General features: G+C 41.9%; 2 protein-coding genes across 2 annotated transcripts; both read left to right on the forward strand.

Annotated features, from left to right (window-relative positions):
- The first annotated feature begins 782 nt into the window (after positions 1-782).
- LOC114767380 (tyrosine-protein kinase CSK-like) lies at positions 783-19,360 on the forward strand. The gene is made up of 13 exons (XM_028959114.1): positions 783-1,338; positions 11,075-11,176; positions 11,258-11,371; positions 11,511-11,623; positions 12,613-12,832; positions 16,084-16,177; positions 16,339-16,404; positions 16,478-16,577; positions 17,484-17,574; positions 17,782-17,855; positions 17,973-18,168; positions 18,277-18,363; positions 18,655-19,360. Exons 2-13 carry the CDS (start codon positions 11,162-11,164, stop codon positions 18,823-18,825), a joined length of 1,341 nt encoding a protein of 446 aa, XP_028814947.1. The 5' UTR covers positions 783-1,338; positions 11,075-11,161; the 3' UTR covers positions 18,826-19,360.
- A 4,272-nt stretch (positions 19,361-23,632) lies between these two features.
- Positions 23,633-25,056, forward strand: cplx3a (complexin 3a). The gene is made up of 3 exons (XM_028959121.1): positions 23,633-24,017; positions 24,523-24,610; positions 24,770-25,056. The coding sequence occupies exons 1-3, from the start codon at positions 23,860-23,862 to the stop codon at positions 24,992-24,994; spliced, it is 471 nt and encodes a 156-aa protein (XP_028814954.1). The 5' UTR covers positions 23,633-23,859; the 3' UTR covers positions 24,995-25,056.
- The last annotated feature ends 106 nt before the right edge of the window (positions 25,057-25,162 follow it).

Here is a 25,162-nt window from a genome sequence, read left to right on the forward strand (position 1 = left end):
AGTTCTGGAGAGGACCTTATTCCATTTTCTTGCCAGTGGGTGATGAAATGTCTGGTGCCACGTGACTCAGCGTGCGCGTGTGGATTGGATTTGGCTGCTGAATAGCAGTTTTGATTGTCAGTGAATTCGCATGTGAAATGAGAGCTGAAACGCAGTACTGACTGAGGCGTTGAATACGGGGCCGGATAAACACATCTGCCCTCCTGCTAATGGCAAACGATTGGGGAAATTGACCCTTTATAAAGCTGTCCATTTTATGACATTGACATTAACATCCAAAATAAGACAAGAGAATGAAAATGGGTCCAGAGTTATTCACTTGTTTTGTTGTAAGTCTTTGTAAAACGTTTTTTTTTTTTTTTTTTTGCTTGGGTCCTTTTTTCCAGTGGCCAAAAGATGGCGACATTTGTCAGTCACCTTTTTATTTGGACGAGGCGACAATTGGCCAGACTTTTTAAGTTTTAAAATGTTTAACTTTAAAGACCAACAATCGTTATATTTGTGTACTTAATAATAATGTATTTGTTCTACATTTGGATACTTGTTACTTCAAAAAAAAAAAAAAAAAAGTCTCTTGTTCTGTGGACCTGTTCTCAAAATAACATTTGAAACTGTCCATGAACTTCTCATCAATGTCAATGCTGAAACGAGAAAGAAAATAAACCGAGGAACGTTAAAACCACACGACTCCTGCGCTCTGTTTACGTCCCGTGCGTGTGGCGCGAGTTGGGCGGCGTGGGCGTGTCCGTCCCGCCCGCGCATGCGCACTGAGCGAGCAGCACTTCCTATGCCAGGCCTGAGCGTCAGGGGTCTTACAACGTCTGCGGGCAGACTCGTGTCCCCGGACGGGGTCTGTTGCCGAGATCTCGGAAGCTTATTGTTTCATGCATAGGTTGCTCGTGTATTTAAAAAAAGAAAAAAAAAACTATATATATATATATATATATATATATATATATATATATAGTTTTGCGCTTTGGACGCGTGTCGCTTGTTTTTTTAGAGATTATTTCCCCGTTTTTACTAAAGCCATTCTCTGTTGGTGTAATTGTAATGGAAAAACTGCTCTTTAGTGTAGTCATCTGTTTCGTATCGTAACCTATGTAACAAGTAGGGAGTATTTAAACAACAACAACAAAAAAACTTTTATGTGCTTGCGTACTGATTGCAGCGTTGTGCTGCAGGAAGGTCGTTGACCACATCCGCGCGTCTGCCAAGAGGTTTTTCTTTCTTTCTTTTTTCTCTCTTTTCCTCCACGAATGGACGAGTCTAGTCGAGAGGACCGGAGCCGAGACTGACTGTCGCCGAGCCCACCTACGTACAGAGCCGCGGGTACAGGTATTTACCCCGCACACACACACACACACACACACACACGCTTCACTCGCGTCGCTCGACCTCCGAGCTGCTCCCCGAACTCTTCGTTCGAGTTGCAACTTTACGACACGCGGCGTGAAGCGAAGTCCACCGCAGCCGGGGTGCGAGGGCTGGGAAGCCGCCTCCTGCGTGCAACGCCCTGACAGCAGCAGCTACTCGTGGGTTACGGGCTCCTGCTTTACGCGAAGTCGCTCGGTGGCGGTTTAAGATGCGTTAGTTGACATTTAGTTATTAATCCTGAAATTTGTCCTTTTTTTTTCATCATTTTTCTGACGTTTATGTATTTAAAAAAAAAAAAAAAAGCATTCGTAGTTGCCAATGACATGTCAAATTATTCCTGCCTAGCAGTAAAATGCAGAAATAAACTGCAATGCAGCACTTTAATTCTCCAGGAAGCCCAGTTGAGGACTGCTGTTTTATTTTATTATTTTTTTAAAATAAAACTATGATTCTGTGGCTGTGAGGGTGGCGCGTAGGCCCTGCACCTGAGAGCATCGGCTCCGCTTTACGTTTGGACGGTTTGTAGAAGTTCCGCACTTGTCGGGCCGGAGGAACAGTGTGAGTCGGATGAATCTGGACCCGAGTGGCTTTGTCTTTAGAAATAGTTTCACCTGCTCGGCCTCAGGTCACCAGTTCACCATCTGGCCGTGTCCTCATGCGCTCGGCACTTCTGCTCCTCTTTTTCACTTCCTGTTGTGTCCCTCTGGGTGTAGTGTGTGTGTGTGTGTGTGTGTGTGTGTGTGTTTGTGCCTTTTAGGTTCTCCTCTCCCTTTCGCGCCTTGGCTGCCGAATGGCCGCATTGTGCAGGGGAATCTGGAGCCTAAATGAAGTGGCAGGGGTCTGTCCGCTTCATAGCTGCCCCGCAAGGGCTTGATGCTGAATCACCAAAACAAAGCAAGCGAGCCGTGGGACGGCGGCCCCAGAAGGACCCTCTTTGGGAGGGAACTTTGCCGACTTTCTCTGGTTCCCTGGTGTACTGGACTCTCAGCCCTGTCCCAGTTTGTAGACTCTGCTCAGGAAATGACTTGACTTAAATCATTAAAAATAAGTCAATCTTCTAAAGAATTCATTCCATGGAATCAACGTTTTTAATACATATAATACAGACACGTTTCCAATTTGCATGCTTCACACATTCTCACTCTGCTGGATGGCAGTTCTTGCTCATGCTTTGTGCCGTTTGGGTATCGTGCTTTACAGAAAGCAGGAAACGAGAGTCAGTCTTCACCAGACATCCTGGGTGGACGGTGAATTAAGCGCAATGTTACCTTGGGCAGAGGACCGTTTCTCTCCAAGTATTCTTTATGCTCAGCATGTCGTCATCATCAAGTGGCCTTGAACTCCCATCTTTTACTTTACTCCTTAGGAATGATGCTCACATATAACATTGCAGCCATAACTACAGATTTAAATGTTAGATCTAGATTTGAAATGTGTGCATCAGGTCTAGACAGGTATTTTCTAAGTACTTATGTTTGCCCGATCCATACATATCAGTTCTGATATTTGGGAGAACGGAGAATTACAGTTCACTGCTGTAACTAAGGACACGTCTGGTTTTATGGTGAATCCTCAAGTCGTAGTTCTCAGTTGTCAGTTCAAATATGATTTGTAGGTGTGCATTAAAACCATAAAATAAATCTCCACGGTAATCGGTGTAACCATTAAAAAGACAACCTCCAGTTTGTTACAGGGTTCCTACAGTCATAAAAATGTATAACATGAAATACATAGAATTCCGTAAGACTGCGAGAGAAACAGTTTTTCCATGTTTTCAACTACTTTGTTCATTCATAGTTCTGGTGCCTTCAGTGAGAATATACCAATGTAAATGGTCATGAAAATAAAGAAAACACATTGAATGAGAAGGTGTGTCCAAACTTTTGGCCTGTAGTGTATATACTGCAAGTCCCTTAATTAATCAAGTTAATTGCATTTCTTTCAGTAGCTTGTATCACTGATCCGGCAATACTGCTTCTGCTGCTCTTGATTGTGTGACTTACTGATTTAAATAGTCCTGAATTAGAAAGTAGGCAACTGGAGAGCTGTCAGTCAAATAGGCTCCTACCAATTTAAATAATCAATAATCTTAATATTATGGGTGTTAGCATAGCATATGTGGAGCTGTGATTTCTGCTGATTTTTATATGCAGACCCTTTATTTGAGTTTGTAAAAACAATTTTCATTTCATTTAGCACAATAAGGACAAAAAAAAAATCAAAAGATGGAAAAGCTTGCTCTGTGTGCACCACAAATAGCCCATAGTGAATTTTCAAGCTGATTTGAATTTATGTTAATAGTCTAACATGTGCAGTGACATCAAAAGGTCACTTCCTTTTACTGTGATGAGCCTAGAAACAAACATCTCCCCCTCCCCTCAAAAAAAGAGGAAAAATTCAGACTACGGGAAGAGTTTTCTAGCTCCATGGTCACCGAGTTTTGGCCACCATGTAATTATGTCTTTGTGTGGTGGTATGGAGACCGCTTGGCGCTCGGTGGCCACACTGTTTACACCAAAAGCCTTGTGAGAGTTGAACTGTACACTGCCGACAGGGTCCAGGTTCACCTTCTGTCATTTCCTGCTCTGAATTAACCATTTATTTTTGCTTGTGCCCTTTCCTGTTGAACTCAAAGGGACTTGTGTTTTTTTTGTGTGTGTGTGTGTGTGTGTTAACATTTATAGGCCCAAACCAGAACTTTTCTGCCAGAAGGCAATGCGGTTGATGCTTTTACTTGTTTTGCATACAGGGCTGGGTTTAAACATGGCTCATCTCCTACAAGGAACTGATGCAGGAGAATGTTCCTGTGTAGCGCTCAGGATGTGTGGTACTTTTACACGCTCAGGGCTGAACGTAGGAACTGTTATTTCAGGTCTCTGAATTTGGTTTGGTTTCTCCTTTCTGTTGTGTATTTGGAGTGAAAACCAGATGTCTCTACACTGGATTCATTGAATAAATATTCCGAGACATTCATCCACATTGGAACCATTAAGACTCATTAATTAACTCCCGTAATTAGCTTCTGTTCATGATCTCCTTATATATGCAATCAGATTTGTGGCAAAATTGAAAAAACTTTCCTAATATCAAACGAAAATACGACATTGAAATGTAAAATCATTTTGACCGTGCGTTTTTGCTTACATCTCGCTCTTTTTCATTTTCAGTTACGCTGCTCATTTTTACAGTTGGCTGGCTTTTCAGTCGCTCCGCCCGGTTTTGCGTTTACGCTGCTTGGTTGGCACATTTCTCTCGTGTGGGCGGGGCTTCGCCTCATTGCCCAGCAGGTATTTGAGCGACAGTTCGGCTCTTTTTCAGAGTGCCTGGTAATTTAGCCTTACTTGGCAAGTATGATTTATCAAAACACAAAACATTCATGTTTGACAAGTAAGGCTAAAAGATGAAGCTACGCATGTCACGAGTCAGCTCTCTGAAAAGAGCCGATCTTCCCGTCACTAGTTCTGGGGAATGGAGCTGTCACTCAAATACATGCTGGCCAATGAGGCAAAGCCCCGCCCACACGAGAACATTGTGCCAGAAGTCCAACCAATTCTCAGGCAACGTGTACGTAAAACAGGGCGGAGTGACTGAAAAGCCAGCAGTGAAACTGTAAAAACAAGCAGTGTGACCTGAAAGCCTCACAAGCCAAAATGAAAAAGAGCGAGATGTATGTTGTCAAAATTCCCACCTCTTAATTTACACTTCATCGTTGTATTTGTTGGATATTAGGAAAGTTTTGTTTCAAAATTGCCACAAATCTGATTCCCTATTTATACACTAACCACAATAGTCAGTGTCCTAACACTTTAAAAATATAACGCTGTTGACACACGGGTAGCTGTGTGACGGCCGTGTTTAATTTTAAATATCACATAGTGCAGAATTTAGATATGTGATGCGTTTTGGGATCGCTTAATTCCCAGTTTATATGCATTCTCGTCCCTTTGCAAAGTACAGATTTATCTCCTGTAAATGATGAGTAATGATGCATGTTTGCTTCACCTCTTCACCCTTCATCGTGCACTTCATTAATACTGCAATGCAAATTCTGCACACAACCATGAACAGCTGTACTGTTGCTGCGAGAGCAGTTTAGAAAGTAGCAGGGTGGTGACTGTTGCCTTTTCTCTATTTCAGTGTTAAAAAAAAAAAAAAAAACCTGTCAAAACTGAAAAGCTGCCGTTATGGGGATAGGCCTCATTAGGGCCTGGTCTCAGCACCGGGTTTGGTTTTCAGTGGAAATGGGTCAGATGACTGCTAACGAACAAGATGTTCAGGTCGCAATGGCGCCCCGTTAACAGGACTGTCGGTCACCCGCTGCTGCAGTAACCGCTCGGACGACGACTGGCCTCCGCTGCCCAGCGAGCATCAAAGGCCGCTGGTGAATCTGGTGCCCGCAGGGAGGAGGACAGGAAGCGGCAGCCGGGCCAGAGAAGCCCCCTGCCAGGGAAGTGCAGATGAGACATGAAAGTGTGGAATGAGAATAAGTAAATGGAAGAAGCGTGCGTGTTGTTTTTCGAATCGCGCTGTCTCTGCCATTATTTGCCTCTGTGCACCGTGGCCTGCAGGGAAATCATTCCTTTTTGCAGGTTTGTGGTTATGTAATGTCCTTGAATCTGTTTTCTCTGAAGTGTCTTCTGTGCTTCCTGTACACCTGCTGCTCCAACTGACAGAGATTTTCATCCCTTTACACTTCATTTGAAAGCTTCCTGAGAAAATCGATTGATTTTTCTCAATTCTGTTTTGTAGTCATGCCTTTTTTTAAATATATGACATGTTATTAAACTCATAAGCTGCTTTAGGCCTGTGCAGTGAACATCAACATTGCAGGTTTATTAACCAGACCAACATATGATCCTGTAGAAGTTCGTGGTGTCAGGGAACATTTTTAGAAGCTCACATAAGCCTGGAATCTCAGCTGGAATTCCTATTGTTCAGCATTACATGTGTACAATATTCTTATTGCTTGTGTTACACGCACGTTGTACGTTATGCAACCGGTTGTCTTTGAGGCATCTGTTCTCAGTGGGTGGGGAGTGGTTGTAGACGTGGCCTTTGCTTTTCAGATAAACATTTTCTTCAGAAGCATATGATGAAGCTTGGAAGGAGTTGCAGGTTGAAATACTGGCGAGCCTGTCTCGTCCTGCCCAGATTAATTGACAATTGTAAAGCAATCATACTTTTGCTGGTTAACTGTTGCAGTTCTGATATTATTTAAAGTGTATTTTGATTAATATCAAACTTTCCCATTTTGAGGATTGAACGTTGTTTTTATATGTTTTTATTCTAGCATATTAATTTGTATTTATGGTACAACCGGCCGGGCCAACTTTATGCAGGATTATGGCTCAAGTGAATTCTGAGTTTTGTTATGTTTCTTGAAACAACTTTCAAGAAAGTCATTCTAATTCCCCATAATGATGCAGTGCATTTAATTAGATTTTACAAATGTTGGCATTCTCTGTTAAACCAGTGCACCACTGAGACTGCAGTGTCTATCCTGCAATGATTATCTCATTACTATAATCTATTTTGGTTAATTTTCAAAATACAATGAATTGTGCAGTGCCATGCATTTCTAGTGGTGAGCTTTTCATGATGAAAGGCGGCCCTTCTGTCCTTCCCCACTCCTCTATCTCAGGGCACATCGTGTCTCCACGCCGACACTCACTGAAGTTCATTTCCTGGTTCCTACTTTTGCCAGAGGCGCACATCACACTGACTTGGCACCCTCCTTTCCCTTCCCTATCTCTTGCTTTCTTTTGCTCACTCTGGTCTATTTAACTTTGGAACAAAATGTACAATCAATGCTTCTGAACTCATATTTGGAATTGGTGTTAACTTTTAGAAAATTCGAATGTGGGTGAATGTATGTATGTGTGTACATTTTATTTATTTATATATATATATATATATATATATATATATATATATATATATATATATATATATATATATATATATATATATATATATATATATATCTCTAGCGTCTTCCTCCTTGTAAGTCTTGCACCACACACCTTTTTTTTTTTTTTTATTTACTCATAAGGAAAATCTGTAAATGATTCATTGGTATGAAGCGCGTCTGGACCATTTACACACATGCGTTTGGGTGGATGGACTCGCCGGCAGTGAGGCCATGCAATTGTGTTGGGGGCATAAAGAATCTTTTGTTTAGTCCCAAGGCGAGAGGAAATCACTGGTTCCATGAAGAGCCTTCTGGATTTCCTCCACAGTCCTGTACCAGCGAGGAACACGCAAAGTTCACATCTATTCATAGCTGTCGCTGTTATCCTTGATGTGCTCCGTACACAGAGAACCGGAGTTAGGACCTGAGTAATGAAAAGTTCTGTTGTGCGAGGCGTAGCCATGAAGATTCCCGGGCTGATGATTTCATCCCTTTTGGGGAATTTGCCCAGACACGGCCCCGACTACCATCGAAGTGCTTCCTCAGTTAATTCTGCTGTGTGTACGTATGTATTTCATGTCTCGTAAAACAAACACGTACGTTTTTCTGTCATTTTTCGTTCTGTTTTTGCTGCTTTTGTGTGTGGAAGGGAGTGCATTTGGTCAGTGTCTCTGTTCCATCCTATTTTTCTTTTGTGCAGTGATTCGAGTATGGTGGCCGTGTGTGTGTGTGTGTGTGTGGGTTTTTTTTTTTTTTTTTTTTAAACCCTCTTTTTCTTCTGTTCTGTTCTATGGAGTGAAATGCCAAATCCCACAAAGCCAAGATGTGGTCTTGAGTTGTAAATTCAGATGCAACCTCTCTTCATGCTCTATGTTGAGCACAATATAATAAAGTAGACGTCATTTGCATGATCTTGATTTCATGTTTTTATGTAAATTGTTAATTGAGAAATGACATTGTCTACATGTAATGACAGCAGGTATCGAATATTAGATCCAATAAAGAAGCCTTGAAAATATCAGGAATTACTGTTGTAAGGAATGTGGGAATTATGTCTGCTGGAATTGTGGAATGTACCTTCAGTGATATCTTCAAATGCAACACCGCTCAAGACTAATGTTGGCAGTCATATTTGAGTATATCTTTTAAGTATTTGCACATGCATAAATATGCATAACGCAAGCACATTTACACAAATGTTCACTGGCACAAAGCACTCCAGTACAGTCACACAGAAATGGGCAGGAGTGATAATGAAGGAAGTGGTTCTACTTGCATGAGGATATTTGTGCAGGTTTGCAGGTGTTCTTCTCAGATTCAGATCACCTACTGTGGTTTCTTGTTTGATAATCTGGGCATAATCAGTCTCACATTTGTCACACAGCACAGAAAAGGCTGAAATATTTTACATTTACAACTTCCCATGACTGCAAATGAGATACTTATTTAAAAACAAAAGCTGCTTGACAACTTCCAATGAATTTTTATATTTGTGAATCTCTGTATCAGTTACAAAGGTTTTGTTGGCCTTAAAAAGCACTGCTGCCATGACTAAGATTATTTTCTGGAAGCGGTCCATGATAAACACCATTGAGCCCCTGAATGTCTCATGAGGAATTTGTGCAACCTGGACCTACCACGTCAATTTAATGCAGAATAACATGGCCAACAAATATTGTACTGCGGTACGGACTTTTGTATATCGTAATTGAATTAAATGACTATCATGATATGGCCTAAACACTTTTTTTTTTTCCCCCCATAATTAGTCAATATGCATGTCAGTTACTACATACAGTGGGGCTAAAAAAGTATTTGGCAGGCAACGATAATGCGAGTTGTCCCACTTAATTACAAACTGTTTCTCTGTTTAAGTGATGACCTATGTAAAATATAAATAAATAAATAAATATAATCCAGGAAATCACGTTGTATGATTCTTAAAGAATTTATTTGTATAATGTGGCTAGGCCACTCCACAATACATGGCCAAAATCTCACAATACACAGCCCCATTCATCCTTTCCTTATTACGGATCAGTCGTCTCTGAATGCAACTGCGTTTGCTTAAGCAGGGGGACCTTTCGAGCATTGCAGGATTTTAATTTTGTTACTAATAGTAACCTTTGTAGTCTCCCCCCCCCCCCCCCCCCCCCCCCCCCCCCCATGTAGTTCTGGGCTGTTTCCTAACATGTTTCCCCACAAGGTGCGATCTTGCATAGAGCCCCAGGTTGAGTTAGATTGTCAGTGGTTCCATTTTCTCTGGTCTTAGCCATGGTGGAGGCTCGAGTCAGACTATTTGAAAATGTGGACGGGCACCATTAATACAGGTAACATGAATGATGAAAGAAGCAACAGGTCTGTGAGGCCAGAAGTCTTACTTGCTTCACATGCTTGCTAAATACAAATTTTCTGCAACATACACATACATGTCTCTCACGGTTGAAATGTACCTATGATAAATTACAGACCTCTCATTTTTGCAAGCCAAACAACTTACTCAATCGGTGGCTGCCAAACCTCCATTGTAACTGTGTAATAAAATGAAAGGTTGCAATTCAAGTAGGTGTTCATTAAAGGAATATGAGAACAAATGGGCAAAGAAGCGTCTGATGCTTTCACTGTAATCCTGAAAATAAACAGAATTTATGTAGTGCTCTCATTAGATATGTTAAGGGTAATAAAAAATTTGAATCCCACACACTGCTCACCAAGGTTGATGGTTAAAAGCAGAGGACTCGTTTTGTTGTCGCCGTGTGCTGTTCTGCAGTGTATCACAATGACAATCACTTCACTTTAACTTCATACCAACTATTCAATGTAGTGGTATAACAGCATATTGTTCATAGTGTTGGTGATAAAGAAAGTAGAACTAACTAGGCCTTGCCAAGGCTCAATGTATGTAGCACCGCTGTTAGGAAGAGGTAGAGGAGTTTTTTCTCTTGTATAAAGTTCAGTTGACACACGCCAGAGTTCAAGGTTCCAAGACCCATGAGGAGAAACCATGACTGGAAGTGGAAGTTGTTGTGATGATGCAGAGGAAGTAGTTGGCCGTGGAGTCATGCCGCATCCCAGCTGGTGGAGGAAATGGGAATGAATTAATGAATGAATGAGTTACAGTATGTTTCTGGCACTGCAGTCTGCAAACATTTCTTTGGCCACAAACAGGAAAAAAAAAAAAGCGTAATAGCGCCACATTTACCAGGTGGTGCACGGAAATGGTTTTAATCACGAAAGCGAAAGGGATAAAAATAGTATCTCACTTCTCTTTTTCTGGACAACAGTGTAAGTTGTGGTCCTCTAATGACGTGCATTATTGGATCAACAGTATTAAGCGAACTTCCAGGTTACGCATGATGCTGTGGTCATAGTGCGGCACGCCCACCAGTGTCTCCAGTTTATTTTAGAGCCTGGTTATTTCAGTTAGTCTCCCGCCCACTAGACTAGAGTTTTAAAGTGTGTGTCTACCCTCAGTTCCTTTTGAATATTTATCAGCAATCTCACCCACCCCGGGTTGCCGCCCACTTCCTGTCTCCGACATCGGAAAATTGGCATCAGCGTCTTTTCATGCAGTGCAAAGTACTTCCTGTTAATAACAAACTGCTGAAAAAAGTGCAATTATTTGCTGCTCTTTCAAACCCACAATAATCATTAATATATGATTAAAAAAAGAGGTCTCTTTACATTTGTATAATTTAATCATTGATAGGAAAAGAGAAAGTTGCTTCCTGATTGGTTCAGTTCTAATTTTTATATTATTATTATTGATTTATTTTTGTCCCCTAGGTCCCTGACTGATTTTCAGCTCTGATTCTCATGCTACCGGCTGGATCAGAACATCAGTGAGAGGACGCCCCCTCCAGCCACTTCAGGATGTCTGATGCCCAGGTAATAATCACATGAAGCACCTCTTCTCTGCCTGTCCCCCCCGATGCGGATTATAACGCTGCCTTGCCCCCCCCTCTGCAGACAATATGGCCTTCAGGCACAGAATGTCTGGCCAAATACAATTTTAAGGGCTCGACCGCTCAAGACCTGCCTTTCTGTAAAGGAGACGTCTTAACAATCCTTAGTGCCACCAAGGTAATTCTCTTCCTAAAACCAAATGCCTATTTTTGGTGAGATAATCAAAATCTATCAGATGGACATTGATTAACTAGTATTTTATATAGGAATTTTGAATTTAATCGTTATTTATTCAATTTCTCAATTTTTCATCTAGGACCCAAACTGGTATAAAGCCAAAAATTCTGGCGGACAAGAAGGGACCATCCCTGCCAACTATGTCCAAAAAAGGGAAGGTGTGAAGTCAGGAGGAAAACTGAGTCTGATGCCGTAAGTGTTACGTGTGGGCTTAATGAGAGATTTTATCAGTGTTTACCACATATAATTTCTAGGTGGTCGTCAATATATAATTAGGCTGTGGCTTTGTTCACTTAATTCAGCATGTTCTAATCTTACCACCAGAATTGTCTGTTTTTATGTTTATCTTAGAATTGCCCAAATGGCAATTTATTTATGTATTTATTTTTACATCTTATTTATTTATTTTTACATCTTGTAAGTATATGTATGTCCATAGTTTATCATATCAAATTTCAGCTCCACACTGAAAATAGTTTTGTTTGTCTCCCTGAGAAGTAAAGACCGTATCGGTTTTCATGTCCTATTCTTTCTGCCAAGCGGTATCATGCTGTGCCCATGCAGATTTAGACTGTATGTATCTGATTGCATTCGGTATATTCTACCTCTAATGCGGCATAAATACCATTCATGTGACATCTGCACCCATGGATTCATTTAGGTCTAATGCAATGTAATGATTAGAGATATAATGAGATTAAAATTTCCAAGAATGTGTATTTATATTGTATATTCATGATATAACACTTAGTTAAAACGTCATTGTTCTTGCTTTAAGGTGCTTATTTTGTGAGAAATTTTATGTAATGGTGAAATGTTAACTATGTGATTGAAAAGTACTGGAACCCTGTAAATTTAGGTTTTTTAGGTGTGTACGTGAAAGACAGAACGCAGTTTTGTTAGTGCGTTGTTGTGTTTCCTGTTGCTCAAAATTCAAGATTTTGCAGGAGGCTTTGTTCTTTGAACTTGCACACATAGGCTGCTGTTTATTAAGTAACGTGATCTATATTTTTGGATTTGAATATAGCACGTCAGGATGTAGCACAGTGGAAATGTCCAGAGCAGTCATCAGTTTTATTATAGTTATTAATATATAGTTATATTTTGGGGGGAAACTACTCTTAGCCATAGAAAACCTTTTCAGTGTACTTGTATTTTAACTTCAGTCTCATGTGTCTCAGATGGTTTCATGGGAAGATCACTCGCGACCAGGCTGAGCGGCTGCTCTACCCCCCTGAGACGGGCCTCTACCTGGTCAGGGAGAGCACCAACTATCCCGGCGACTACACCCTGTGTGTGAGCTGCGATGGCAAAGTAGAGCACTATCGCATCATATACAAAGATGGCAAGCTCTCCATAGATGAGGAGGAGTTCTTCGAGAACCTGATGCAGCTTGTAGAGGTGAGGTTTTCTGATGACCTGTACCACACACATAGTGCACCATAATAAGTTTCTTATGATAAAATATATACACACTTCGGAACAGGAATAGACACAACAGGAAGTGAACTCACATCTAATAGGCAGCATATGGTGTTTTTTTTGTATTAGATTTGAGGAAATGACAAACAAATCCATTATCTCTCTTTCCTTATTTAATGAAGAGGAAATGATATGCATGTGTTTACGAACATGATCATTTGTACTGGGATATATAGATGATACACATGCTCAGTGTTGGGTGGGTCTAGATTAATAATATTAATAATAATAATAACTAAATTCCAGGGGAAATTTTGATGGGCCTGTCCGGGCGTTTTTCGTAGGAGCGCGGGCATGCTAACATCAAAAATGCTAACAGGGCTTGGCCAAAGTGCTTGACATGAAATTTGGTCACGTTTGGAGCATGTTTAAAAAATTAGCATGTTAGCATGCTAATGCTAGCATGCTAACATCAGAAACGCTAACAGGGCGTGTCCAAGATGCGTGACGTTAAATTTGGTGATGTTTGGAGCATGTTTAACAATTAGCATGTTAGCATGCTAATGCTAACATCAAAAATGGTAACAGGGCGTGGCCAAGATGCGTCACTGTAAATTTGGTGACGTTTGAAGCATGTTTAGAAATTAGCATGTTAGCATGCTAATGCTAACATCAAAACCGCTAACAGGGTGTGGCCGAGATGCGTCATGTTAGATTTGGTGATGTTTGGACAATGTCCCTAATAAAGCAGCCAAAGGACCAGGTGGTCTTAATAATGTGGATGATTGTCATCCTAATGAAGCTGCTGGTTTGAGATTCCATTGAATCACAGTGCTGGCGCTGCTGCTGTATCAGTACCCCTTGTAGGACCCCCTTTGCTGGCAATGACACAGTAGCAGTACCACTTATAAGGGGCCCCATTTTACCAATGCTACCAATGCTAAAATTAGCATTCAATGCATTCTAATGGGAAAATGACCCTGTTTGAGCGTTAATAGCTCGGCCACGCCCAGTCCGATCGCTTATAAAAGTAATAGCACACCTCACACAATATAATACTAATTTTTGATATATAGCACGCCGCTGTGCGTGCTTCGGTACGACCCGCATTAATTGCCGAAGAGTGAGGCTGAAATAATAATAAATAAACTTTTTTTCGCCCATTGACACTTTTTTGTTTTTTCAAATTTGTCAATGATCCGTAAATCAGACAGAGAGAAACCATACGTCAAAGCGTCGGTTTTGGAGAGATCTACGACACAACATCAAAATCTTTTTTCTATGTCAAACCATCTGGACACAAAGTCCAAAAAAGTCCAATTTTGGACTAGGATAATAAACGCGTTCCGAAAAAGGCTTTTTGGCGAATTGCGCGCGGACCGTAAATCCGGCCGAGCCGAGCCATACGTCAAACCGTGCGGAACGAAAAGCCGCACGATGTGACATGAGAGTCGTGTGTGTGCTGTGAAGCGTTTGATCGCAAATCTTAAGAAACCAAATTTTTTCACACTTTTAATGTTTTGATCACAATTTGTGGCCCTCCTGTAGTCCCCAAACAAGCAATCAATATGTCATTTTGTGCGTTTTTTTTGTGCGTCTCACGGCCTTAGCGTGGCAGCCACAAATGCGAAACATGGCATTTTTGGCCTTCTTCCCTATTTCCCATGTTTTCCTGACCACTGTTGGTGGTAGCAACACATCCAATATGTCAGATTGTGTGTCTCGGCGAGGCCTTCGGCCTCGCCTCGACTCCCGTGTCTCTAGCTTTTACGGCTGGTCACAGGGAGCCAAAAACGTGTTCATAGCACGATAGTAAACGGTACTTTTTACACTTTGAACCCGATTTGTGGGCGGGCCGTACGACCTACCAAAATAAACAATACGTCATATTGTGCGGAGTGGTCAGGCCTTCGGCCTGACCACTCCGTTGTTTCTGTACGTTTCACGGTTTTTGCGTGGCAGCCTTGAACGTAAGGCGTGTCCTTTTTTGCTGGTCCCAGCACAATAGTAAGTGGTCTGTCATGCTGACAGGCCCAAATTATTAATGTTACAATAATTTATACTGACTTTCCCAAAACTCGTATTTGTGTGTTTATTTTATTATAAGGTGGACTGGCAACAGATCAGGGCAAGTACTGCCTAGTGTTAAATTAATTTAAAATGTCTGTCACAGCAGTGATGCAAACCTTGTAGGAAGACATGTGCTGCCACTGATCCTTGCTTAACTTACTGAGTTATTGTTTCTGGTTATGCAGTTAGATTTTCGTTGCTCCTTCTCTGCATATGGACTGATTAACAGAAGCTGGTTGTACGACCCTGTTATGGGAGCTAAGCTTTTGAAAGTAATGTAACCACTAGTGGTTAATATTATTACTCCATTAACTTTGCTCAGCTCTGCACATACACACCCAACACTCATGGCTGGTATCATTCTGACTGCAATTGGCTGTCTGGATGTTGCCTAAAGATCAGAAACGGCAGGTACTTTTGCGATTTTAAACAGGAAACCTCTTTGCTTTGCATTTTGCAAGGTTTTTCACAAAATGCAAAAGTGTATTGGTGGCCGAGCATCCAGTCTTTTGCTGGATGGTTGTAGAGTATATAGTAGCTGTTGAAACGAAGTTCTTTGTAGAAGGCCTGAGTTGACTGTGTTTGGGAACAGTGGTTTTATTTGGTCATTGTGCAGTGTGAACAATCTCTCTTCTAACCAGCATCACCTGCTGAGATGAAATGCACCGTGAACAAGTGTAGGCGGTTCCTGGAGTTCCAAATTTGAAATATGACGGAACGGTGTTGCGCCACAGCCTGTGCTCTCTCCTTCCTGTGTCTCCTCGAGCCCCGGACGGGCCTTTTCATGTTCGCGTCACGCTCTGACTGCTGCGCTCGTTGGCGTTTCTCCGACATCATATCCTGGTCCTGCTTCAGCGTGGTGAGCTGCCCCCTGCTGATATGCTGGTGTGTGACACTGGGCGTCCCTTCCGCCCTGAGCGGGCAAACGACTGCAGCCTGCTGGATTTTGTGTTGTTAAGCAGGCCCAGAGTGACACGTGCCGTGAAAGGGGGCTTCGGCAGGGCGTCCTCAGTCTTCACAATCGTACATAAAACTCACCGCTGAGATGAAATGAACCAACAAAAGCCAAGTCTAAATTTAGTTTCAGGTTTTCTGGTCTGTTGTACTGTGGTAAACCAAGCAGATTATATTCTGATGTGTGTCTTGCCATGCCTCACCAGCACTACACCAAAGATGCGGACGGTCTGTGCACAAAACTCATGAATCCCAAGTTGATGGAGGGGACGGTTGCAGCCAAGGATGAGTTCTCACGCAGTAAGCATCATTTTTAAATGATAACGTTTGTAGGTGAATGGCAAAGTAGTAGAGGGGTTTATCCTTCCTGTCATCCAATGAAGAGCCTTGGGTTCAGCAGGGAGCATTTTGTCCGTTCTCTCATGTCACGATTAGATTTTTTTTTTTGTGTTCTTCTACAGGTGGCTGGGCTCTGGACAGAAAAGAATTAAAGCTTCTTCAGACCATTGGGAAAGGAGAGTTTGGAGGTATGTGGTGATGTTTTTTTCTGCAGTCAGTATGAAGGAGTGAATGCTATAAAATATCTGCTTTTGCTCTCAGATGTGAATGTGGGGGAATACAGAGGAACGAAGGTTGCGGTGAAGTGCATTAAACATGATGCCACTGCACAGGCTTTTGTGGCTGAAGCCTCGGTCATGACGTAAGCTGCCTCTGCCTTTCTCCATAGATAACTTTTAACATTTACACAGGAATGAAGTGAATTATTTACTCTAATCAGCTTCTCACTGTGGGACAAGTCTGATATACATACTGTATACAGATATATATGTAATATATGTATCTGTATACATACAGTGAATATAAAAAGTGTGCACACCTCAATTAAAAAGTTTTTGTGATTTCATAATAATAATTCATATCAAAACATCTCTCATATTTAATATGACCTTTGAATTGAATTAAAAACAGAAAAAGCTGCTTGCATAACTGTGCACACTCTTAAATTAAAACATTTTAAATACCTTTTAATTTAATTACAACATTCAGTCACTTTGGCTAGAAATCTGTCAGCACGGCACAGTTTGACTTGGCCAGTCTTCCCTGCTAAAGCATTTTTTCACCTGGTATTTTAACAGGGGTGTGCACACTTTTTACATCCACTGTGCCTGGCCAGTTCATTAATGCATGGGACAAGCTAGATAAACTCATTTTCACTCACTTTCAATAGATCTTTAAAATTGAATCTGTATTAAAGGCCTAAAGAACCTAAAGGCCTAAAGAACAACGAACCAGTCACATAATAGCAATAATAATATAAACGAACCATTCCAGTTTGGTATATGTGAATAATCCATTTTTACTTTTTGCAAATGTGGTTGTGTAATCAGACATTACAATTGAACGTGATTGTTTGAATCATGGTGATTTGGTGATTGGATATGTGACGTGTCCCAGTAACTGTTCACTTTTCATGCTTGCAATTACTTACTTGGGCCAAGAGGGCTGCTGACTTGTGTATAAGGACTTTTTAATGCATTTAGGCATTTGTTTTAAAGCCTGATGCAATGTATGATTCAGAAATGACTTCTGTCCCGCTAATCTCCAGGCAGCTCAGGCACAATAATTTGGTGCAGCTACTGGGAGTGATAGTGGAGGAGAAAGGCAGCCTGTTCATTGTTACAGAGTACATGGCCAAGGTGAGTGAACCTTGCTGCGTTTTTTTTTTTTTAACCCAGCAACGGTACATTTTTTTTTTTAAGCTACCAAAATCATAAAGGTCTCTGATAAGCTAGGCATGCATTTTCTGTGCATTTGTCCTTTGAGGTCACTTTGAGGTCGAGGTTTGATGGCCATATGTGCTTGTGTCAATGAGGTATAAATGAGCCTTCCTCCCCCTTCATCAGGGCTGTCTAGTAGACTATCTGCGCTCCAGAGGTCGAACGGTTATTGGTGTGGACTGCTTACTAAAGTTTTCTCTGTGAGTACCACTGGATGCCCGTGTGTACACATGACACTGGAGACATATTGACAATTTTTCACATTGGGTTATCTTTCTTTTCTTTTTTTTTTCCCCCCAATTCCTCTGTTTCCTCAGGGATGTCTGCGAAGCCATGGAGTATCTAGAAGCTAACAACTTTGTCCACCGAGACCTGGCAGCCCGAAATGTTCTGGTGTCTGAGGACAGTATTGCAAAAGTCAGCGACTTCGGTCTGACCAAGGAGGCCTCGTCTACTCAGGACACAGCCAAGCTCCCTGTCAAGTGGACTTCACCAGAGGCCTTGAGAGAAAAGGTCTTTGGAGCAACATCATGGAGATTCTGTAAAAGTGTTTTACCAGCTACAAAGCATCAGGATCTAACAATGCCTTGGTGTTTAGTCTGTCTTGTGTTCTCTGTGCAGAAATTCTCCACTAAATCCGATGTGTGGAGCTACGGCATCTTGCTGTGGGAGATCTACTCATTTGGGAGAGTGCCATACCCCAAAATTGTGAGTCTTTTTTTTTTCCCCATTTAGGATAGTTATGAAAATAAATTGGTTTTGTTCACCATAGCAAGATAAGTTAAGGTACGGTCATTATAATATCTGCAAATGTGTGAAAAAAAGTGGCAATAGACCTCAAGGATTCAATGATATGAACAGAGGCTTTAAAACTGGATCTTCATGCTAATTTATGACATTAAGTCAAACTGAACTGGACATTTACACGTAATATTTGTAATAGTTAAAAGATTTGTGATTTAATCTGACCCATCTTTTGTTTTTTCTCCCCCACATAAGCCTCTTAAGGATGTGGTGCCACGTGTGGAAAAAGGGTACAAGATGGAAGCCCCAGACGGCTGCCCGGATGCAGTGTACGAAGTCATGAAGCTCTGCTGGACCTTGGACCCTGAGCAGCGACCCAGCTTCAAAGCGCTGAGGAACAAACTACAGCAGATCGGGGCCAAGTAGCTCTGTCTGCAACAAAGGACTGGCAAGAGAAAGATCCCACATGAAGTGGACCACATCTGAAGACCGATACAATCACCAGCACCCCAGACTCGTACAAAACTGCCTTTTCAGAGGAGGCTTCGTTAAAGCCCATTCCAGTTTTTGCCTATGTGCATTTTTTTTATTGCTTGCTTACCCCTTTTTTTTTAATATAAAGGCAGACCATGTTGTCTGTATTCACATCCCCAGAAAACTGTGCCAGTATATGAATGGACATTTTTTTGCCCAACGTGCCTCCATTGCACAGACTGAAATCCTGCAGAATGTGTCCTTCACACATGCAGTCTTAATATATAAGCCTGGAAGACTGATACATTTTAATAACAATCTTTTTTTTTTTATTATTATTATTACACACAGTAGTAATACATTGAAAGTTAAGACAAAATAAATAATAGCTTACTGTGCATAATGCGCAGATGCCATTGGGGGATGTACTTTCAGCACCATTTTTCTTTTTTGTGAACATGTTTTTTTAATAAATCATTCAACTTGACCAGTTTGAGTGGTTTGACGCTTAAATGTTTTGTGTCTGACCAGTTGTATCATTTTCTCTGGCCTGCTTCAGACCATGGGCCCGGTTTAAATAAAAAATAATAATAATAAGTTTAACATAGGGAGGAGCCCATAGTGATGATTGACCGCTCCCACGCACATTGCTATCTCATTCTGGGCAAATGTAGAGAAAGGTCCTCCAACGTTTCCCTCGGTTATTTCCCTTATTCATAAGGCCACAAATGACCATAAATGTAATCTCAGTTAATCTTAAGAGCTTGTTTTGCTGTCAAAACAGAACATGCAGGCAGATTATCGGTGCCTTAAATCAAGCAATCACTTGGCCGAACTAGTCAGTCCAACACTCATGAGCACTTCTCGTATGGCACTACAACAATTTGATCCCCATATATGAAGCGCATCATCCAGGCTTCACCATTAGATTGTGGTCTGCTGTCATCCATCCCTTTAGGCACAGGGAAGCCTGCCTGCTTGTGACCGGCCAACGGGGAGCAGCGTCCTCCTGAAGATGTACACGTTGCAGCTGAGGCATACACTTCATCTTATAAGATGGCTGTACCAAAACTCATTATTGTGTAAATGTCAAGAATTTCAATGATAAAAGGCCATGTCAAGTACCAGCAAAACCGGACATGGGTAGTTATGGGGACTAAGGTGGAGCCGTTTTGAAGAATCCAATGTCAGGAATACTTATTTAGAAATATGTTTTATGAATCTGTTTTTTTCAGGTGCCTCTTTTTACCTTCATTGCTGCTTTTTTCAGTACTGTCATTAAAAACCGCTTGTTTTCATGAGTGAAGGATCAGAAAGTGTTCAGCATGAACATGGGAGAACTGTTCACTAACTTCAGGTGGTGGAGAGAAGAAAAGAGTTTGAAATGCTGCCATCACAGCAAAGGCTCTCTGATTCTTTTTGCCTCTTTTGCTTTTTGTGTGTCTTTACTATATAACCTCACATGTAAAAAAAAAAAAAAAATCCATAACTGACTAGGTGTGTCCAAACTTTTGACTGGTGGCGAATGTTCCGTCAGTAATACGTTCACACCTCTCCCAACATACTTCATTATGTGTGCCGATTGAGAAGAATATGTGTTGATGGACTATGTTCTGAAAGACGTACCTCCAGGACCTGACCTTGGCATGATGACTTTGCAGTGCTGATCTTGTTACTGTATATGGAGGGAGTGTAATGTAAGGAGAGCTGATATACAGCAAAGACGCTGCATTCCTCATTGTCCTTTTTGTTCTTATTCTTCCTCTTGTTTTCAGGCACGCCTTTTCTTGCTCTGCATGCCTATTAATGCCTATATGTTATAAAAATGTTGAGTGTGTGAAAGTGTAATCTGCATTGAAATGTGATGCTGAAACACTGCTTATATCCTGCATATCTGATATCCTGCAACTGAATCTAAAAAAGCAGAGATGTGCAGCTGCATTCCGGAGACACTGCAGTCGTGCATTTTCTTAACTCTGAGCTTCGCCCGTAGAGATTTAATTTGGAGAGACAGCGCTGTAGAGTCTGTGTTCATCACCGTGCCATCACAGTTCATGACAGTAATGTCACCTTCTATGTGTCACTTTTTTTTTTTTTTTTTTTTTAATGCAAATCTCCTCAACGTCAAACGTTTCCTTCGCTCGTCCCTGTAACATCACCCTGGAACTGTGAACTTATTTGTATGGGGACCTCACAATATTCTGTTATACCACTGGACACAATTTTGACAAAAATAATTTCACTGTGCGTGACTGAATAAAGCCCATGGCCCCTCCCTCGCCCCTCTAACATGTGCTAACGTTATAAAAAGAAAAAAATATAAACCCTCCACCCTCTCACCACGAATTAGTGTGACTCTGCGCCCGAGGGCAGAAGGGCATCTCCTTCTTTAAAATATCAAGGCTCCGTAAGTTGTTTTTTTTCCACGTAAGACGTCACCCCCCATTCCCATCTCCTCGCTGGCATTTGGACCCTCGCCCCTCTGCGGCCGCGACGCGCTCACCGCCCAGGGGAAGTAGTGTGCCACTGGAAGTTTTTTTAGTCTGACTAATAGCTGTGTGATCCCCGGGCCCGGGCAAGGTTACGGCCTGGACCTCGCTCTTCCCGTTTTCTTCCACTCGTCCTTTTCACAGGTACTTTCAGCGGTGAGGCTTCCACTGGAGAGCAACAATCTTCCCCGGGGCCCAGTGTGTGAAAGTAAAGGAGTGTGTGTGTGTGTGTGTGTGTGTGTGTGTGTGTGTCCTTGGTGAGGCACAAGCCACGAGGGCACTGCTGACACCAGGCTGCTGCAAGCGCAGTCAGTGAGACGCGGACTTTCAGCCCGTGTCCAGAGACAATCCCACCCGACCGTCCGCAAAAGCCCTCTCCGGGCACGACGCGCGGTTACGTCACCGCAGCCATTACATGCACTAACATGCAGCTGAAAGGGGGGCAAAGATAAGATGCACAGAAGGGATTGTATTTTCCACGCTGAAGAAAAAAAAAAGGTGATGTTTGAAATGTAATACAGGAATTCTGCAATTTCTGATCAAGTGCATGAGAGAAATACCCCCCCCCCCCCCCCCCCCCCCCCCCCCCCCCCCACCACCACCACCACGAAACTGCAGCAACCGCACTGGACAAACTGCACGTCACACAACAACCAGCATTTCAATCATGGACGTAGGGAACGCAAAATTCACCAAGCATTTAATATTTAATCAGAACCGAAGATATTATTTCAGAAAGTTGCAATTCGATCGTTTGGAATGGGTGATGTTTCCACGGGCAGTTTGCGTTGGGATCGTCATGACCACACCAACCGGGTGTAACAAATCGCCGGAGCTGACCTGGCAGTATGTCTGATGGAGGGTGACCTGACTCTAAGGCAGAAAGTGTCCTTGACATAATTCCATGAATCACCAGCCTGGTGATTCATGACGGAGTGAAGGACGCATCCATTGTTTTCCCCACATTGCACCCAGTGCACCATCGGTCCTGATTTCCTTTCAGTAAGTTATTTGTTTTTGGTGCAGACAAGATAATCTGGGTTTAATGCACCACCATTCACTTGTTGGGGTCAAAGAAGGTCAAATGCACGAAATAGACACAGTGTGAATTTGGAGCATGTTTATTTCTTCTTTATTTGCTAGAACGAAGGAAACTGCAAAAGATGACAGGCTTGCATTCCAGTGGAACTCAGCACTAAATTTAGCTGATAATGGCCCTCTCTACATTTATGCTCCATAGTAATTTTCAGCATTAACCATGCTGTCTGGGCAGGATTTTGTTAATGGACAACAATTAGTATGTACTGTCGAAAACGAGAGCCTGGATCAGGTAGTCCGGCTGCGCCGTGGCCACGAACACGGTCCTCACTCTTCACATGTAAGGGAACATGACAGAGGGAACAAACGGCCCTTTGTTTGATTCCAGAAGTCGGAGTGAAGCCTTTTTACGGAGGCCCTTTTAAATAATCTGTCATCCGAAATCATGAAAAGTGCACAGAGTGGAGCACGGCGGGGCGGGTAAAGCGGGCTGTTACTCATCACCGTGTCCACGGGCGCATCATTAATGGGGGTTAGTCAGCAGCACCCAGCAGCCCTTCGTAAACAGTCGCAGCCTTCGCTGCTTTTCCCCTCGGTTCTGAATATTCAGCACAAGCCTGGCCTTATATAAACTCGTCTAATAAGAAAAAGATGGATTATTTATTGACATCTAGGTGATGCGCAGGAGTGAGAGAAAATCTCAGTTGCTTAGTGATTAATAGATTTTTTTTTCTATTAATAGATTAATAGATATTTTTTTAAACAAACAGAAAAAAACAGTCTGTTTGCAGTAATAGTCCTCATCAGCTTGTGCAGTCACAAGATATTTCCTCAGTAAACACTATATGCTTATATGTGTGTGTGTGTGTGTGTGTGTGTGTGTATAATGCAGTATGTAATACATATTTTTAATAAATATTTTTTATAAATATCTTTTTCTCATTTTCTCCCTCTCACTTACTCCCATTTATTTTTACTTTCTATCTTTATTTAACTGCGCCTTGCATTTCATGTAGTCCTTTTGTAACATTTAACCTTTTCACAAAGAATTCATTATTTCCACACACAATGATGTTTCATTTGAATTCCTTTTCATTTCCCTTGCCGCACGAGCTGTGCTGAAGACGAGCGTGAGCTGTGGACAGTGTGGGGACAGTGTGGGGACGCAGTTGTCATGTGCGCGCAGCGTCATGTAAACTGCAGTTTGCCCCTCATATAAACAAGCCGACAGCAGAATTCAGCATCAGAAGCGCATCGGCAGCAGGGAAACTGTCTACTGCTCTCGGTGCTGGGACGCTGCTGAGCCGGGAGAGGCAAATTACCCAGAGGAATGTCAGCCATAAATATTGTATTCTAAAAAAAAAAAAAAAAAAACACTTGCTGTGGACAACAGGATTTTTTTTGGTTGATTTTTGCAATTCGTATTTTGTGAAGAAAAAGCTCACCTGAAGACGCAAGGATGGCTTTCATGGTGAAGCACATGATAGGAGGGCAGCTGAAGGACCTCACCGGTGGTCTGGGAGAGGAGAAGCCGGAAGGAGAGAAGACTGAAGCCGCTGCTAAAGGGATGACCCAGGAGGAGTTCGAACAGTACCAGCAACAACTGGCGGAGGAAAAGTGAGATCTGAACACGTTTCTTTCCTATACGACCAAAAACCATCTTCTAAGACGGTTTAACGTGTTATGGTGTGCTTTTTTACCTTCATCACGGTCCGTCAGGGCGTTTTATACATGGGTCAACCTTTCCTTTTCTTTTCTGTATGTAACAAGACCTCAGCCTTTCAAGACCACTGGTGTTTCTTTACGTTTCAATCGATACCGCATGTCACCTTGCCCTTCAGAGCCATTCTTATCTGCTCCAGATGACATGGTCCACCTCATAAATATATTACATCCTCAAATCTAGGTAGTTCTGAGCAAGAAGACATTGATCTGTTTGGACTAATATCCTTCACTTTTCATTCCAGGAATGAATTAGAAAAGAGTCGATGTAAAGACTGATTTATCTGGTTATAATAATGAAGAAAACACATCTGGATGTAAAAAGAGAGTTCATGTTTTCTCGTATGAACAGTGTATTACCGACTGTGACGTTATGGGTGTGCTTGCTTGTTCCATACAGAATGGAGAGAGATGCCAGTTTTGCTCAGAAGAAAGCTGAACGAGCCACAATCAGAACACATTTCAGGGAAAAATACAGGCTGCCAAAGGTAGTGAGAAATATCCGACATTGAACAAATGTAAAATATGTAAAATACCTCACATAGTTTGTGACATTAAACGTGTTGTTTATGTTTCTGAATGTTCTGAACACGATACCGGTCGTTCTATAATGTGCCCTCCTCAACTCTTCTGCTCTCCTCCGCCAGAATGAGCTGGACGAAACTCAGATCCAGCAGGCAGGGGATGATGTGGAGTTGCCTACAGAACTCGCGAAGATGATCGCCGAGGACAACCAGGAGGAGGAGCATAAGCAATCTGTTTTTGGTCAGCTGACCAACATCCAAAATGTGGATCTGGACAACCTAAAAGACAAAGCTCAGGCCACTTTGGAAGAGCTAAAACAATCAGCAGAGAAGTGCCACGTCATGTGATCAGCGCATCAAATAATATGCATAGAGAATTTACTCCAAATTAATAAAATGAATTAATATAATATCTGTGCATCCTAATATTTTGGTATTTATGAAATATAAATTCACGCATGAAAGATGACTGGACAAATACATGTTACTTAACATTAAATACAAAACAAATTCCAA

Source organism: Denticeps clupeoides, chromosome 17, assembly GCF_900700375.1.
Source record: "Denticeps clupeoides chromosome 17, fDenClu1.1, whole genome shotgun sequence".
NCBI classification, from domain to species: domain Eukaryota; kingdom Metazoa; phylum Chordata; class Actinopteri; order Clupeiformes; family Denticipitidae; genus Denticeps; species Denticeps clupeoides.

Coding starts and splice junctions, on each gene's coding strand:
- LOC114767380 (XM_028959114.1), top strand. Junction 12,833..16,083: donor ACCTGATGCAGCTTGTAGAG/GTGAGGTTTTCT, acceptor ATGCCTCACCAG/CACTACACCAAAGATGCGGA. Junction 18,364..18,654: donor GAGTGCCATACCCCAAAATT/GTGAGTCTTTTT, acceptor CCCCCACATAAG/CCTCTTAAGGATGTGGTGCC.
- cplx3a (XM_028959121.1), top strand. CDS start 23,860: ATGGCTTTCATGGTGAAGCACATGATAGGAGGGCAGCTGAAGGACCTC. Junction 24,018..24,522: donor CAACAACTGGCGGAGGAAAA/GTGAGATCTGAA, acceptor TGTTCCATACAG/AATGGAGAGAGATGCCAGTT. Junction 24,611..24,769: donor AAAAATACAGGCTGCCAAAG/GTAGTGAGAAAT, acceptor CTCCTCCGCCAG/AATGAGCTGGACGAAACTCA.